At 41.2% G+C, this 18,305-nt stretch overlaps 2 protein-coding genes across 3 annotated transcripts in view; both read right to left on the bottom strand.

Moving 5' to 3' along the window:
* Nucleotides 1-2,103: 2,103 nt before the first annotated feature.
* ALDH8A1 (aldehyde dehydrogenase 8 family member A1) lies at nt 2,104-14,269 on the bottom strand. 2 transcript variants are annotated; one of them, XM_069787267.1, is made up of 7 exons: nt 13,742-14,269; nt 8,838-8,985; nt 8,351-8,506; nt 6,826-6,975; nt 5,917-6,173; nt 4,950-5,111; nt 2,104-3,514 (listed from the first exon to the last, which is right to left on the bottom strand). In XM_069787267.1, exons 1-7 carry the CDS (start codon nt 13,871-13,873, stop codon nt 3,062-3,064), a joined length of 1,458 nt encoding a protein of 485 aa, XP_069643368.1. In that variant the 5' UTR covers nt 13,874-14,269; the 3' UTR covers nt 2,104-3,061. The 2 variants fall into 2 exon arrangements, with proteins under 2 accessions (XP_069643368.1, XP_009918430.1); XM_009920128.2 differs by lacking the exon at nt 13,742-14,269 and adding an exon at nt 13,174-13,632.
* Nucleotides 14,270-15,793: 1,524 nt separating this feature from the next.
* The window catches only part of LOC104318743 (HBS1-like protein), a 64,731-nt gene continuing 62,219 nt past the window's right edge, over nt 15,794-18,305 (bottom strand). The window contains exons 17-18 of the mRNA XM_069787266.1: nt 17,548-17,692; nt 15,794-16,442 (exon numbers count right to left, since the gene is read on the bottom strand). Coding sequence (XP_069643367.1) covers nt 16,431-16,442; nt 17,548-17,692 — 157 coding nt within the window. The 3' untranslated portion in view covers nt 15,794-16,430. The remainder of the gene's footprint in view (nt 16,443-17,547; nt 17,693-18,305) is intronic.

Below are 18,305 nucleotides of genomic sequence, written 5' to 3'. Positions count from 1 at the left end.
TAGGAGAATTCAGCGTCCCCACTGACAGCCCGTGGTACAAGCAGGTAGCCTCTCTCATGTCACCCACTTCACAGCCACGAGCACCAACAGCTCTCTTGTGGGCTAGCAAGGCTGGAGGTGGGTGTGTGAAATGCAGGAGTTACTCATTAGTACGGGCAGGAAAAGAAACCTCCCCACCAGGTAACACCCACCTAGCTACCCATGTGTATATAAACATACATGAATCTCTACCCATCTAAAAGGGCAAGAAATAGCAGAATGAGCAAGGCACTTCAACTGCACCTTAACTAGAGAAGGAAAGACTCCATTACAGGTGGGAAATGCAGAGAGGGACAATATTTTATATCTTCACATGGGCTCTCCCTCCTGCCCAAAAGTAAGCATCACCGTTAGCACCAGCGGACTTCCCTTACTTCTCTGAGGTGCTGGACACAGGGGTGACTGAATGGGGCACCCCAGGAGTTGACCTCTGAGAAAGCCTCAGAGCCATGCTGGACATGGAGCCGCCATCTCCATACCCCTCACCTGCGGGTCCTGCAGGGCTCTGTCCCCTCCCCACCTACTACTTCACCTCTCTACAAAATACCTCAGATATCTTGGACCAGAAACACATAGATGACGCACAGGACTTTATCTCCTGTACATGAAATATATACAGAAATCTCCCATCACATCTAACAGCAAGCGAAAATCAACACCTGAAAGAAAATTCAGCTCATTGAAACTGAACCTAGACCAGATCCAGGTGGGGGAAAGAACCCATCCAAATCTACTAACTGTATAACATCCCATCTGCTGTTGCTGAAAATGCCCGCACCCCTGAACTAATGAAGCGTTTCACACCTGTCGGATTCTTTTGCTCTTCCAAACAGGATTTGGAAAAAAAAAAAAAAAATAGTTGGCAGAATAAAACCTGCACTGAGGTAGCTGTTCATTCCCTTCCCAGCAAAACGAGTGACTGGGGGATAAATAAAACAAGGCAGGTGTTCTGCTGCCACCACATGGTCACCAATAGACCTAGGCAGAGTTTTAAAATAAAATGTGCTTCTTCAGAATACATCAATTCACTACGCCTATCATTTTTATGCATTTCCTTAACTCATCTCCAGTTGGGGTTACTTGTTGCAAATCCATCAGATGACCACGTTCCCAGCCTGCCTGGTAGGTCTGCCCTGCAACCACGTTGGATCCAGAGATTTCAAGGTTCATCACACACTCGGGCCTTAGCTCTGGGGAGCAAGTTATTTTCAGTAAGTCTTCTGAAAGAGAAAATCAGCTTTGTAGCCAACTCAGGACACAAGTATCAAATGCTCCTGGTTAGCAACTCACTCTGGAGTGACATCTGGAAGGGGGGAGGTGGGATCCATCCCCCTACTCTTAAGACATCTAGAGCAGTCCCTGGCATGATTCACGCAAGACAAAGACACCACCACCATCACTATTTATTCCAGTGACTCCTCTCACCAAAAAGCACTTAAAGAGAGAGAAAGACTGCCTTTCTGCAGCCATAATTTAAAACACCCTGATGGCATTTTTATTTTTACTAAGAAAAGTGCAAATCCCAGCATTAGCTTGGCCAAAACTCTGGAAAGAAAACATAAATCCTCTTTGGAAAATATGCTCTTGAAAGGTACACTACGCCAAAAACCTGTCTTGATCAGAAATATCAAAATAAAGGTATGGATTAGTATTCAAGGCCTAGAGACTCCTCTAGACTCTCTACACCAGTTTTACAAGATATTACAGCCCTGCATATGATAGCTGCACACCTCTAAAAATGTTATAAACTGTACAAAAAATAAAATTGCATTTTCTATCAACCCCAAATCTGTGTGTTTTCTTTTCAGTGTGCAGAGGAGCAATTTGCTACTCCATTCTTTCACATCTCATCAGTAATAATTTTTCCATCAGTTTTTTTGTATTTTAGAGGTGCTTTTTTCTCCCAACAGCCCTGAAAAAATATCCCAATGACTCACTAGCTCTTCTCAGAATACAGGCATTCATGAAATTCCGTGCAGCTTTGTTTACTGTGGAATTCAGCTCAAAGCTTGAAAAACAAATCATGAAGGACTGCTGTAAAAATTCAGTAGCAACATAGCCATCTCAGAGGGGAAGAAATGTGTATCCAACTTTATTTCTCTTTTTGTAGAATGTGAACAAGTTTGTGAGATACCCAATTTAAAAAAAAAAAAAAAAAAAAGCTCTGTAAATGAATGAGGGAGAGTTGCCAGTGGTATTACATTTTGGTGACAAGGATTTTTGGTGACAAGGATTTCCAACAGTTAGTTCTCTTAGGAGTCACTTCCAGTCTTTATTAATGAAGAATGACACTGCCTATGATGTAGCCAAATCTTTGTGCAGGCACATGAAAAACACCATCACTGAGGCCTAGAAGTGACAAAAGGCTGTAATTTCAAAATAGTTAGAGAACAAGTGTTAGGATGATTCAGCTGCATACCATAAAACAGGTTATAACTAAAATGTTTATTGTCTCTGTGTATCATGAGAATTTCCTAACAGTATGATTTAATACCACTTAATAGTTTAAAGGTACCGCTTTAGGCATTTAGTGTGCTGTAGCACTAGTCCTTGTCTGATATCAGTGAAGTGCAATACAGATTGGTATGTGGAACATACTGCTCGTAGTGGAAACAGGCTGATTCCCATTACAGTATAAGCCTGAAAACGTGCTTGCCACTTTGTCCCTCAAGGTAATTCACCAACCACAGGTACAGTTATACATCATCCTTTCCACAATCTGCCTTGGAGGGACAGATTTTTGAGACGGGAATACTCAAAAAGCTTTAGGATCCATAAGATAAGCAAGTCATCTGGCTTGGGCTGGGATGGTTGTGGAGTCCACACTGATCTTCTCATTTAACATGAAAGGCTGAATTCAACATTAGCATTTGGGATGACTATTTTCAGCTGTCATTGATATTACTTGACCAAAGTTCAAGAAAAAGATGGCCACAATAGTAGCCTGTGTTCCAGAAAGCCATTCACAGTAAGACAAATTACTATCATTTATTTTACCCTAAAATACTTCTGTTGACATATGTCAGTGCTTTATTGTGATAGTTTTGACTTCAGTGAAGAACTCGTAGGAATCCTTTGCTCCCTCTCTTCCTATGCCTGAGGCTTTCATCCCACCAAATGGCAAGTTCAGATCTCTAACAAGCCAGCAGTTGGTCCACACCAATCCAGCCTGTAGTCTTTGTGCCACTCGATGAACGCGTCCCACATTGCTGGACCACACAGTGGCTGCCAGGCCGTATTTCACACTGTTGGCTCTTTCGATCACTTCTTCTTCTGTATCAAATGCTACCACACATGTCACAGGACCAAAGATCTCTTCTTGCATGCAACAAGATTCGTCCTTGACTTCGGCAATAACTGTGGGCAACATGAAATAGCCTTTCTGGTTGCCAGTTGGGAGAGCCAAGGAATCCACTCCCTCTCCGCAGAGGACTCTGGCTCCTTCAGCTTGGGCTTTCTTCACATAGCTCCTTACCTGGGGAAGCAGCAGGAAAACATCACTGCTAAAGGACACCAAATCCTGAGGGTCCAACCTCTCCGGTCTGGGCACATCAACAGGAACCCCTGAATATCTCCAACTGGATCACACTGCCTTTACTTCCCTCCCAACAACAGAGGTCATTCCCTAGCTTTTGTTGTTATGCTTCTGTAAAAGTAAGGCTGGGTATTTCTTGCTGTAAAACAACCTTTCTCTCTCCAGGCAACACCAGTGGCTCTTCTCACTAAGTATTCTCAAAAGGGTAGGGCCCCTGGTGAAAACACAAGTGGTTTCAGAGCCTCCCTGTCTTCTTCCAGGACCTTGGGCAGTTTGCCACATATTCCATGCCACGGTTCACTCATTTACTCGAAGGGATCAGTAATATTTTCCTACCTCACAGGCAGGCTTGTTAAATGTTTACATGCCACTAGGATGACAAAGCCATGAATGCAGCAGAAAATCTCATCAATAAATAATTAAAGCTGTTTCCATGGCTGCTGCTATCGTATGCTACCTTGAACACATAGGACATGCTATAGATCTACTTCTGCTGTTCTGAAATCATTGCCTGGTTTCTCTCCCTGTAGAAACACCACAGAGATACCACCAGGCCTTCTTTCTCTTTTTCTTCTTTTAACCACCTTGGTAGGTTAGACTCAGAAGTCCTCTGTGGTGCCACAGACCTCGGACCTCGGGAAGTGGGTGCTTCTGCCGCTCTACTGCTGAACAGGCCTGGGGAAACTGCTGAGGCGTCAGGGAGCATGACAAAGGTTTGGCTTTCTCTCTCAGTCTGTGGTTTTCGGTCTGCTTCTTGCTTATGCTGATTGTGTCAGATAGTTTTGGGATGTGAGCATCTGCTCTCCTGAACTCTGACACCACAAAAATTCATTTCATATAAGCCACTAAAGCAGACTATGTTTAACTGTGCACCATCTCAGCTTCCCTCTGCATATACCCAATTCAAATTACTGCAAGCAGTCCTAGCAAACCGGTCTTGTACTCCCCAGAATTTGCCAAAGAGCGATATAAAAATAAAACTTTTACCTTGTTAATCTTGCCTTATTAGGCAAATAAGTGATCTCAGCAAATGCAATATTAAAAATCCATGAAAATATTGCTGAACTCTAGGATTGCTTAGGATAAATTCAGGATTTAGATTTACACATTTTGAATTATTTCACTTCAAATGGGAAAAAAATATTGTTTGTCATTTGAAGTTATTTTCCCCATGGAGTTGATTTTTCTGGAGTAATCACATGATCCCAGGCCACAGAAACCTTAACAAAAAGATACCTCATAACAATGGCTTTGAATCATCATCCCTCAGAGCTAATCTTGGAGAGGACATGGTCCTTTCCATACACCTCTGAAATCACCTTTCATAGCCCTCTAAAAGATGAGATGAAACCATGTAAACTCCACATAACGTCACCTTTTCTAGATGCTCTTTACTTATTAGTGCTCCCACGTTGACTGTAGGATCTGAGGGGTTCCCAACCTTCCACTTCTTAGCTTCTGCCACAAATCGCTTCAAAAACTCACTGTATATGCCCCTCTGAACAAAGATCCTGGAGGTGCAGAGACAGATCTCACCCTACCAAAAAGAAACAAACAAGAAAAACAACAGTATTCGTTCAGATTACATTGTACTATTGATGAGTATTAGTAAGAGTCACGTCCCAGAACGAGGCTTGTGTCCCTGCATCCTCAGGAGTGCAAACTACATTCACCAACACTACAAAGTAGGATTTTTCCCAGATTAAAAAGGAAAAGAGAAGAAAAAGACAAAACAGCAGTAACAGGATGGCACAGTCACTTACTAATGCAAATAAATTTGATTTTTCATTAATTGCATGTTGTCTTCTCCAACATTTTTCATAGGAAAAGTGATTTCCAATTCTGAATCATCCCTGTCTTCATTTCCTGATAATCCCTTTCTGATACCAAGCTATTTTTCTGAACATTTGCCCTGATACAGTTTCATGGCTTTGGTGATCTCTCCTCAGGGTGGTGATGAGGGAAGAGGAACATTGATAGAATTCTGGGGGGAGTCTCCTAATTTAATTCCAGAAAATCAGCAAGCTTCCCACTTATTTGCAGGGTTGGATTTAAAACAGCTGCTTTCTGGAAGGATAAGCAATATAACTATTTTGAAAGGGTTAATGACACCTTGTTATTCTCTGATGGAGAGTACTAGGATGAACCCTTTATAATTTTGTTTTCCTGCTTGTGGAATGATGAAATTTTTTTTCGTATTTTTCTATTTACACTTTGCCTACAACAGAGAATCTTGAAACAGACCTTGACAATTCAGGATTTGCATCCAAAGGTACATGCACGTACACACACAGACTCGCAGACAGATAACAGGGTTTGTATGCTACAGAGGTGGGAGGCACCTGGTTGGCAAAGCTGGACCTCAGGGTCGTGGGGATGCACTGCGTCAAGTCGGCATCATTGAAGATGATGGCGGGGTTTTTGCCTCCCAGTTCCAGCGAAAGCCGTTTGCAGTGCGGAGCACTTTTCTCCGTGATCCGCTGGGCTGTCAGCGTGCTTCCCGTGAAGGAGATCAGAGGCACGTCAGGATGGCAGATGAGGGCTTCTCCGGCCTTGGTGCCTGTTCCAAACACGATGTTCACCACCCCGTGGGGTACTCCTGATGGGAAGAAAGGCACGCAGTCATCGTACCCTTTCCCTTGCTCTGTCAGTTTCACTTCACTGTGTTTTGTCTCTGAAGTTAGAAAATTACCAGCAGCTCTAGCATGACAGAGACCAACCCTTAACTTAAGTACTAGCTGAAATGCATGATGTTTAATAACTCTGGGGGTCACAGGTTAAGAGATAAAACCAATTCCACTGATCAGTCAAGCTTGCCTGACACCCATCATCAGAGACTCAGTGTTCAGTCATTCAGGCAAAAAGCAGTTGTCCTCCCAGTTTTTCTTAATAGTGCACCAAATACAGCCAGGACACAGCAACCGAGAGCTGATTCTCACTCTCTTATGCCCTCATGGTTCCTCTGCTGGCACCACAGACTTACATCACCTCTAAATGGAGTGCAGGAGAGGGAAAGGAGGCACAGGAAGAATTTTCATGAGGAGACAGTGGAAAAAAAAATGGGCAATAGCTGGCGTGGGGAGATGGGATATTATGAGGGAGAGCTTTTTGTTCTCCAGTGCAACATTCAGCTACAGCAAACAGTCTTTCCCAAATTCTTTGAGCACTTTCTGATTTCTGCAACAGAAAATATGGTGCACAGGCAAGCATTCCCATCCCATTCTCCCTCCTTAACATACCATGGGACTTACCTGCTTTCTCCAAGAGTTTGCACATCATCCAAGCTGTGACAGATGTCATCTCACTTGGCTTGGCAACCACAGTATTTCCACATGCGATAGCAGGAGCTATTTTCCAGGTCAACAAATATAGTGGCAAATTCCAGGGACTGATTAAACCAGCTACAAAGCAAACCCACAAAAGACAGGAGTTCAGTCTGCTGGGAGACAATCTCAAGCAGTTATACACCAATTCAGATTTATGAAGGGAATTTGGCTATGGCTTTTATTTCCAGACAATTGTACAACAAATTTGCAGCTAGAAACTTTTCTCAGAGGCAGATGATTTTAAAAGATTTGCACAAATGATCCTAAAGGTGATCAGCCGAACTCTCTGAATAAGTTTTGCTGCTTCTTCGGGGCAGAAGCTCATATTCACAGCAGCTTTTCAGTGTTTTCTAGGAACACTGACACAAGGTGGGCCATAAAAACTATGTACATCAACTGGTCTGTGGTAACACGCTGTGTTAGCCAACAGCAAATTAACGTGTGTTAGCTCAGATCACTCTTGCTTTCTTTTGCTCTTTAGAACTTTTTTCCCCCCCCCAATTTTAATACAAAAAAAGAGCGTGCATAACATACAGTGCATATTTTCCTGATACATTTTAGCCTAACTTACGAGTGCCAAATTTATCAGTGTAAGAACTGATGCTTCCATGAATTGCTGAAAGACCAGAATTTTTCCAGTAATTGCCTTTAGGAATACTTTCACCTTACATATTTAGAGGAAATAGTGAAAAACAATCTGTAACTGTTAGCTATGACTGCTCACAGAAGTCACAGGATTTCTCGCTGTTTGATGGAGCAGATGCAAGGAGTGCCTTTTCCTTATGAGAGTGATTTTACCAGCAATACTTATGTTCTCCACTGCTCACAAAAACTTTTAAATAGGTCCTCTAGGTTAGCCAATTTTATTTTTTAAATAATTCAAGTGTGAATGTGGAACATTCATACATATTGAGATAAAACACCTAATGGAATCATCACGACTCCATTACTCCTCAAGTGAGCACAGCCACTTTATTTCTGAAGCACCAGCAGCATCTAGTGGCTGACTTCAGCAATTGCCCAGCTCCGTCTGCATTCCAGCCACAGGCTGAAATGTCACGTTGCAAGCCACTACTGCTTCTCCAAAGGCGAGGAGGATCCAGCTCTCCCTGGAGCTGCAGGAGCAGCAGCTGCATGCTTCCAAACGCCTCCCTGACCCACAGCAGTAATACTTATTTACCCACACAGACATGCACGTACGAAACACAAGAGGTTTTGAGGGTGAGAGCTACCAGGTTAAAACAGAGGCTTTTTAAGGCATATAAGCATTCTTTTTACCATGAAGTAGCATAACTGATTTTACATAAAGTTGCTCATGCTTAAGCAGACTAGTCATGTTTAGCACATGATCCAGAGACGACAAATGCTTTTGAAAAATCCTCTTTCTTTGTTGAGCCACTACTGAGGCAGACACTCTGCCAAGCTTTTCAGCATTTCAGGAGCATCATACCAACTCCCACAGGTGCTCTCGAGGTGTAGTGCATGCAGCCCATGGTTGCCATCTCGGTGCACTCTGTTGTGTGATGAAGGATGGAAGAGGCAAAGAATCGGAAGTTGTACACAGCCCGAGGGATGTCCACCGTTCTAGCAAATGTAATAGTTTTTCCTGAAACAAAAAAAAGCACACTGCTGTGTTATCATGGGCAGAAACAGTGCTTTAAACTCTGCTCTGAAAGCTGATTTGCATGTTTTTGGGGAAATGTGTTTTGTCCTGCGCCCAGGTAATCCATGGCACAGTGCAACCATAATCAATAACAACAGCTCCCCTGTAGTATTGCATTCCAAATATCTAACAACCGAAGTCAAAGTCAGCAATTCTGAAAAGCAATAATGCCACAGGAATCAAAAATCAGCAACTTGTGCAAAGTTCAAACACATCAAGGTTTCAATATTCAGCAAGACACTCTATATTTGAGATGAACAGTTCCAGTTTTTACCCTGATCCTTTGACTCTGCTTGTGCAAATGCTTCCAGGTCATGTTCAATCAGGTCTGCCAATTTGTTCAGGATCTGAGATCTTTCCAATGGACTTTTTGAGGACCAAATTGGGAAGGCAGCTTTGGCAGATCTGACAGCAGCTTCCACCTAAAAAAAGCAAAAGAGGGATGGTGATTATTAATAGAAGGCCTTAGAAAGAATATCAAACAATCAGCAGACTAACTCATATTTGAGAGGCAAATAATCCAGATCACATCATTGGGAAGACTTCACTTCTGAAGAGTTGTGACTATTGACAGCTTCTCCATTTTCATGTTCTCAAGACACCATCTCAACTCAAGGTAGTTTCTTTTCTTCATACTCTACTCCACTTTAACTCTCGCTTTTCTCAAGACACCATCTCAACTCAAGGTAGTTTCTTTTCTTCATACTCTACTCCACTTTAACTCTCACTTTTCTCTACATTCCACAACTAGTGGGCAATCCTCCAGGCCTGGAGGAAATGCCAGACCAGTCAACTGGCGCCAGCAAGTGCCACTGGCCCAACTCATGCAGAATCTTGTTTCTCATGGGGGAAAGTACAGGCAAATTTGCAGAGCACATGCAGCCTCAGTCTAAATGTCCACAGTCCTTGCAACACAGGACTTCAGCCACACCAGGAAATGATGAAAGTAAGGGGTTGGGGAAGGAACAGACTGTACGCCCTGCTAGCCTTCAATTTCCTCTTCCCTTTCCCCCAGCTGGTTCAAGCAAGGACTAAGAATCCATTTACAGAATAGACACTCAGAGAAAATTTTTAATCTTACCTGATCATGGCTAGAAACTCATTAACGCCCTCAGATTAAAAAAAAAAAAAAGCTCCTTTCTAAAACTCTGGGGGTTTAGTCAGTTCTCTCATAAGGTACCTAACGAAGTCTACAGATATGAAAGGTCATTATATGCATTTCATATAGGTGCATACCAGTCTTGCCAGTATCTTGCCTGAGATGTGCATAACTACTGCACAGTCCTTCAGCCTGACCTTTCTGAATAGTGGCAGAATACCAGCACTTTTCTGAAGCAGAGTAGGCTTCAAAGGATTAAGATTCCTCAAAACACGCTCTCCTCCATCAGTCATTTCCTCTGAGCTCTTAAATGAAAGTTACCTGCATCTATTGATTTATAAGCAGTTCCTTCTCAATGTTGTTTACTAGTCTAAAGAAGTTTACCAACATCCTTCCGTATTTTAATTTTCTGCCCTATTTCCGAATTTTTGCTTCCTATGTATCACTTCTTAATTGCTTCCAATGTCTAACATATGCATCAAGGTGGGTGTTTAGCCAAAGCTGTCTTAGTTTCCCATCATTTTTGCTCACAAATTTCTTCAGCTTTTGGAAATCCGCCCAAGTCAATAACTAGGAGGACGCTGATATAAGATTAATCAGATAATTCTGACCTCTCCTAATGTTGCCACATTGCTGGTTCCCATGCAGTCACTGAAGACTCCTTCCCATCAATTCCACAAAACTGAGTTCCAGATCTGTTCCTTCAGATTGTGATGGGTTTTATAAAAACCATCACAAAATATTTTACAGGCATTCCAATGATGTTTTACTAACGAGGGCACAAAAGTTCAAGCGGGTGAAAATCCTTCCCCCCCCATGCAGATCAAAATTTATAGTCTCCCTAAAAATAAGGACCAGAGTTTGAGGGTGGGAATGACACTGGTACAGAGGCCAGGGTGGGAATAAACCAAGTCACGCAAGGTCACATGGATCACTGGCCAAGCTCAGACTTTCAACTGTAATGTGAGAACCTACTGCTCAGATGCCGACAGCAGCAGGCTGTCGGCCACCAAACAGCTGGAGCAGGGCCAAAGGAGGCCTGGGAAAGGGGAACTGCAGCTTCTTGAGTGAGTCAGGTGTGGATGGCATGCTACCCTAAGAAGGCTCACCCTCTGTGAAACCATACCACCCTTACTAATTAACTTGTTCTTCCACCCTCCTGTCATTAGGTGCCATTGTGGTGCTGCTTCTCATCTGTCCTCTCCTCTGCAGTGCTTTCCACAAGGTGCTGTGTGCTTCAAGAGAGGGAGGGCTGGTGTGAAATTAAGGCTATCTGCATTTTTAACCCTCCAGTGGGTTTAGAAGAAGGAAGATGTCGCATTTTCACAGGCAGCAAAAGAGAAAATCAGCAAAGGAAGGAACGAAGTGGCAGTAGATTGATCTAAAAAAAGGCAAGAGGAAAAAAAGGAGAGAGATTTGTACAGAAGTAAGGAAGCGTACAAAGGTTAAACAGTTACTTAGTTTGACTAGCAATAAGCAGCAAAGAAAGCCGAGCCACAAAGAAAACACACATAAGAATTCAACTATGAACTCGTGTGTCTGAAACACTTCCTTCTGCTTTCCTCTTCTGCACAAGACAGGCACAGAGAAAGAACACACGATCCAGATGTATCGTAAAAGGTTGGTATCAAAATACTCAAAACTGCCCTCAGGATATGATATTAACTTTCCCAGGGGATGATGCGCAGGAGCAATGTTCTTTGAAGAGAGATTTTTTTAAGCAGGTATTTCCAGGACTAATTAGCTCTTACCAGCCTGTCTTTTGGAGATACAGGGCATGTGTTCAGCTTGCTTTGGTGCTGCTACTTGGAATTTAAGACATCTAGCTGGGGGGACAAATTAACCCCTGAAAAAAAATATTCAGTGTTTTTAGCAGAAACTGGCTCAAACGGCCACTGCAGCTGACCTGGTGTTAAATTCCAGGGTCAGCAACAGATTTGCTGTCTGCCTCCATTCTGCCTTCTAACCTTTCACTAAAATTAACCTAGAAAAAATCCAGCTGGACATTGAGCCTTGCTACAAACCAGCATCTCAAGTTCTTTGTTGGACCTGGGTCTAGATGCTTATTTTGATATCTCTAGATACCCTCTAAGTACTTCGTGATTGCATTTTCCCCTGCAGCATATTCCATCAGTCACCAGTGGATTCAACTCTGCAGAGCCCAACCTTCTTGTATAGTTGTCTGAAGGCAGAAGTAAAGCATTTGCCAACTTCACAGGTGTTTAAACTGGGTTCCCACTGCTGTGCACAACCACTAACTCAGAAGCTGAACGAAAAAACCCATTGTTCTTTAGAATACTCGAACTATATCTCCAGAATGGCCAGCAGCCTACTTTTGTTAGGCTGTTCTGGCATTCTCACATCTCTCTTGTCTTAGTGATTTTGCAAATAAATGAACAGGAAGATTTGCACCTGCACATCAGAGAAGTCTTTCCAGGCATAATTAGGGTTGGAATGAACTTACACAGATGTATTCTAGCAAACCCAAACTGTTACTCTTTAACCCTTGGTCATCAGCATCCAGCAAATATTTACCCAGTTGAAATTACAGTGCAAAGGTTTCTGCTGAGAGAAGCAAAGAGAAAAGACATCAGTGGGACTGAAATACAAGTGAAGGGAAGAGCCACACACAGTAGCAGTTTCTTTTAAAAAATGTTTTGAAAATACCGTACAGTACTTGTCAATATTTGCCAAGCCCTTTGCATTATCCAAGCTTTTCCAATCATTTTTCTCTTCAGTAAATCTGAAACACTATGTTGGATGCACACATGTAGGTCCCTTATAAAGTAGCATCAATGAAACTGCAGCTCCCCAGATGAATGTCACATTGCCTATCCATATCTGAACACTTATAAGGTACCAGGAAACATTCATCCCACTAGAAAGAACAGGACTAGGAAACATTACATTGATGCAGAGGACAGGCTATGTTATAAGGAAGCATAAACTCATCGCAACCACTTCATCCTCTCCTCTTAATATCCAACTGCTAATACCAAAACAAGGTCTGGAAGCTTTTTACCATCTTCAGGGAAGAGTAAGCAAGCCAAAAATCCTTTTAAATGACAACTGCAAATCATCAAGACACTAAGGGAGAAATTTAGTTTTATACAGTGCCTCTAAGTTTATTTACAAAAGAGATCAATAAACCCTTTTCCCTCTTACAGATTGTTTATACTTACAGCCAGTCTGAGCATTATTGTTAACTTATGTACAAGACATCTCCCACGTGAGCTGAAGGAGCTCCACTGAAGTTACTGAAGCTTTGTTGATTTACACCAGCCTAGGATCCAGCCTGTAACTTTCTAATAGCAAAATGTAAAAAAATAACAGTATTCGCTGCCACAGCAATAGATTACACAGCGCTACAATACAACGAAGAACTTATTCATTTAAGCATTAATGTCTTCATTGTTTTTCTGTTCTCTCACCTTCAGCCTCTCCCACTCAAAATATTAGTGTTATGTGCATTTACCATTTTCACTTCTTTATACATTTGGTTAGTACTCACCTCTTCTTTGCCACTGTCTGGCACCCTGCAATAAACATCTCCAGTGGATGGATTATAGGAGTCTATGTAGGAGGAACAAGGAACAAATTTGCCTCCTATAAAGTTTTCCAGCACTAAGAGAGCCTTTGAATGAGCCATTGTTAGCCGCTTGCTTCATCTGTGATTTTCTTCTATGAGGCACCAATTTAGATTAGTAGGTCTGTATGTATTTGCACAGCGAGTCTGAACTCCTCCCCCTCTCTCCCTGTCTTCCCTGCACCGCTTGCTCTCAAGTGGGAATGAACCCTGGCAACAACAGCAGAAAAGAGGAAAGGGGAGAAAAAAAATTAGTATTTCTGTGACACTTGGTTCTTTTCTAGGAATTGAAACAGGGAGGCAGGATCAGTTGTTAGAAAACAGCTCCTCTCTGTCTATAGGAAATAAAGTACTGAGGAAGGGGACGAAAGAATGGTTTGACAGGGAAACTTCTCCCTATACCAGTTTTTCAAGCTACAGTCTGAAGGCATTTTGCAACAACTATACAAAATAATTCAAGACCCAAACATTTAGCCAGGGACCTGCTCCTTACCATCAGCAGACACAGAGAAAAGACACTTGGACTAGCATGTCTGCAGCTCACATTCACTGCTTTGTCATCATCAACGCTTTTCCTCGTAACCCCAAAAACAATGTTTCTGTGAAAGGAAAAGATTTTAAACATAAGAAACTCTCTTTTTTCCACCAATATCTCCAAGCATCAAACTATACAAGCAGCTGAATGGCCCTTCAATTCAAAACAGTTGAGAAGCACAATCCTACCCAGTACACTCTGTTGTATGTGGTCAGAAATCCATTTCTTAAAAAAGAAGCAAGACATAAGCTTTCATGCTTTCCCTTCCATAGATATTCCAGTGGAAGCCATCTTACTATAGAGAAGCCTGTTACATATAATTAGGTTTTTCTTTCACTTCCCAAGAACCCAAACTGCCTGACAAGAGCTGTGTAAAAGGCATTTTTCTCCAAGAGAGAATGCTTAGATTATCAAATTGCTCTAAGATTGCATGCCACCTCCTTGCACTCCAGAAATATTCAAAACACTACATCCATACTGGAGAGCAGTATGCTGTCACCAGGAGATTGTGAATATCTCAATTAGCAGTTTATAAAGTTTTTGCACCCTAGACCACTGCCAAGCCATCACATTTCTTGTGGATCAATATGCAAACATAGTTGGATCAAATAGAAGTGGTATGTTTTTCTTGCACAACAACAGATCATTTATATATTAACCAACTGGCGCCTCTGGGCACAGTTCAAGTCAGCGCCGAAAGGTAGTGCAGTCATGTTGAAACTGGATTAGGTAATACCTCTGGCTCTCCCAAGCTACAAACTGGGAAAGCACGCAGTAGCTTTTCTGTAGTCAGAGAATACAGAGTCTCAAAATTTAATGCAACCACATGTGAGAAGGGTTATCAGAGGTTCATCCCGTATCACACTTCCTTGTCCACAAACAGCAAGGAATTTACTGAAGTTTTAAAACTGAAGACACATTCTTCTGCCTGTAGCACTTCAGCTGTCCCCTGACTTAAAAGCAATCCAAACATTTTCAAGGTTTGAAGGCACGTTCAAGTGGAACAGGTTCAATGCAGGAGCTTTGGCATTATGAATCTCTGGAATCCCAACAAGTGCACTGAAACCTTCAGGTCTGGCATGTTGAAACTGGTAAGTATTTAAATGTGATTTCTGGACTATAAAAAGTCATAACAAGTAGTGATAATTCATAAGCTTCAGTTTTAGCAATAACAGTTTTCAGATATTTCAGATTCGTAGGATTCTTACAAAAGTCATTTCCACATAAAGCATTGCTGGTACCTCTACAAATGCGCATGCAGTCAACAGTACAATTTATCTATGTGGTCAATTGCAAGTATCTGCTGAACTGTGGCTAAAGCATGTAAGTGCAAAAAAAGTTACCTACCAAAAAAAGCACGTGGGAAGAGTAGATATGGACCGTACATGACTTTGCACTAAATAACGATCATAGGCTTTTTGTGTTCTTCACTACACAGGGCACAGCTTTACTTCAGTTAACCCCAGTGACTGATGCTCGATGCTCTGGAGCAAGTACTTTAGTTCCTTCCCCACACTACTAACTATGGTCAGAGTTGTCTCCACCCTGCACTCACGTACAGGTCCTGAAATACGTGAGGTCCTCTCACACTTCCTATTGAAAAAACATCTTCCAAGTTGTAGTAAAGTGTGTCTGTCCTGAGCTTATGCTGGAGGCGGCAGAAGGACCCTCTCTTCAGTTGGGAGGTTCCGCCTGCCCTATTCCTGAAAAGTGGGAAGGAGTTACAGGCTTGAATAAGCAAAACAGTTTGGCTTTAGCGTACATCCCAAGATTAAACTGCCAGCTTCTGTTCAAAAGAGCACCAAGTCTGTATGAAAGAGATGTGTATGCACAGTAGCTGCACTGAGTAACATGAGAAAAACTGAAATTATTTCCACAGAAAGACAAGTTGCATGCCAGTTTCGCATTTTAACTCACAAGTTTACTCTGAAACTTCTGAGTTACGGAAAGTAAAGAATGATTTAACACAATTTAGAAGTGTTTAAATAACAAATGATGAAGGAGACAAAATTATGCTCAGACAAAGTTATTTTATTATTCTTACAGTTTAAAAAATAAAATTAGCCAATGTTGGCACAGCTTCCACTACACAGCAAAAGAAAACTTTTTTTTTTTTTAAATAAATTTTGGGACAGGGAAAACAATCCTGGGATAATACTACATGCCATTCTCTTGAAACCAAAGTAAATAGTTCTTTTTTTCCCTGAATATGCATTCAACTCAAACCTAAAAATATATTAGACCAATAAAGTTACTTTACTGAATTAATGTGCAGCAGAAAAGCAAATCAAAGAAAATATGTAAACAATTTATGTCTGGAAGTAAGGAGTTTGTTTCATGATGATTCATCATCTTTTTCTCTAATTCAACTTTCTAAGGTTTTTCCACCAAGCTCTTTAAGGGCTAAACTCCACATGAGATTCTTGAGATTGAGAAGTGCAATGTTAGCAATTCCTTGTCAGCTGGCATCTTGTTCTGCAGCGGGAGAGAGTGATGAACAGCTCCCCAGATGTCTCGCATGATTTAACTTTTGTCATCATCTTCCCAATTAATTGCACTTGTTCCTTCAACTGAAGTAACTGGATTCTTAAACGGAAGTTTGGATACCTGACTGCATTTTGGTTGGACGGTGGAAGAATGATCACTATCATTCTTTAATCTAAAAATATAAACAAATGGAAAAAACCCCTGTGGTGAAAAATGAAGTACTCAATGTAAAACAATCACAGTTTTTTTCAACGTAACATAATTAGCTGTGGAAAAAATAATTCCTTTTGCTCTGAAATTCTATGGAACAAGATCACAAGTACTAAAATAGTAATTTCCAAATAACAATCAAAGAGTTATTTAGTCCCCAATTCTACAAACATTGGGCATCACAGATCTAAATAGGACCCCATTTACTTCAAGTTAAATTTAATGAAAAACAGGTGCAAGATTAAAGCCCTAACTCTGGATCCTATTTAAGACCAGACAGATTGTAAAGAGCATTAAAGCTCCATAAGGCCCAGAGCCTCTGACAGACCTAGCTCATCATTCCTACGCACACAGGGAGAAGCCACAAATTCTCACGCTCTAGTTCCATGTTTTGACATTAAATGACTCAGCTTTAAGTCTCAGTACCAGAACTTGGTTAATGTGACTAAATTTCCCTCCCTCAGCCCTAGAATTAGAACTTAAATTCTAATCCACAAATCATAGCAAGATTTTTTAAAGTGACAGATAGAGGGACACTCATATTTTTTGCTCCTAATAGAAGGCAAAACATTTCTATTTAGCCCACAGCCTTTGCTTCCTCTCACTTACACAGGATCAGAAAATGTCTATAGGCATTGGTAAGAATCAAATGTACAATGGTCTTTAACGCTAACAGAAAAAGATCTGGGACCCAAACTAGCCACTGTAAAAATGGCCAACACTTCTTATTTACAAACTACTTCCAGTATATTTATACAGGCAATTAGATTTCAGAAAGACTGATGTATGTTAAAATAGTGGAGGGTTATTTTTTAACTCAAGAGAGGGGAAAAAATGCACAATATTCAAAAATTCTGAAGAGAGTAATTTTTGCTCCTAATAAATTGAACAGAACCGTAGCACGTTTTCCTCACATCTTGATGAAGCGCTGTCTCTTTTTCAGCAGAAAAAATTCACTTTTTAGGCTAAAGGGTGTAAAATGGGTCTTAACCATAAAAACTAAATGCTATGTGAAAGTTAACACCGTTCCTTTACAGTATAGAAGGTTTGTTATAAAAATGCCATACCTCTGTGACAACTCCTGCAGCAATAGTGGAACCACTGTAGCGTAACATAAACCTCCCAAGCTCTTTAAAATCTTTATACAACTCTAAAGCAACAGGTCTTTGAGTTTGTAGTTCTATTTCAGCATTCTGTCCCTTAGTCAAGAACCTGCAGGTAAATAACCAGAAAACTCTATTATAAATTTATGCATGCATAAATGAAAAAAAGAATGGTGAATAAATGGAAAAAATCAACTTAAAAAGCCAAAAGTATAATGACCAAGCTTGATGTCAAGTATAACCCAAGCCACCAGACTGAAAACTCATTTGCCTGGAGCATACCTTTTAAAAAGGCATCCGAGTTTTCTTTAAAAACTTCTAGAGAAGGGCACCCACCACAACATTTAGCAAATTGTTTTGAAGTTAATTATCTCATTAATACCAGTTTTTTCATGTCTAGTAGAAATCAAGTCTTGTTTCAAACCCAACAACTAAAGAGCCAATTCATTGCTCTGTAGAAGTCATGATTTTTCTTCCCATTACCTTTCAGCAACAGTTTCAGCCATGCAATTTCTGGAAAAGGATTATTCTGATAACGTTGCATGTATCAAATAGCATTTCTACCCAAATACAGATTTAAATAACTAGAGGGATGTTCCCACAGTTTACCTTGTATGGGAAGACTCCCTAAATCTCTTTTTCTCTGACCCACTGTCTAGTTGAGTTTATTTTAGACAGTAGCCCATCTCCAGGATTATACCAAGGATCCTATGCTATTACAG

Source organism: Haliaeetus albicilla, chromosome 7, assembly GCF_947461875.1.
Source record: "Haliaeetus albicilla chromosome 7, bHalAlb1.1, whole genome shotgun sequence".
Taxonomy (NCBI): Eukaryota; Metazoa; Chordata; class Aves; order Accipitriformes; family Accipitridae; genus Haliaeetus; species Haliaeetus albicilla.
Note: the sequence above shows the minus strand (reverse complement) of the source record. Positions and strands in the feature narration are given on the sequence as shown.

Excerpts from the sequence above, each read along its gene's own strand:
- ALDH8A1 (XM_009920128.2), bottom strand. The coding sequence starts at position 13,311 with ATGGCTCATTCAAAGGCTCTCTTAGTGCTGGAAAACTTTATAGGAGGC. Across the intron at positions 8,507-8,837 it reads AGCAGAGTCAAAGGATCAGG|GAAAAACTATTACATTTGCT; the intron begins GTAAAAACTGGA and ends TTTTTGTTTCAG. Across the intron at positions 6,976-8,350 it reads GAGAGCACCTGTGGGAGTTG|CTGGTTTAATCAGTCCCTGG; the intron begins GTATGATGCTCC and ends TTTGCTTTGTAG.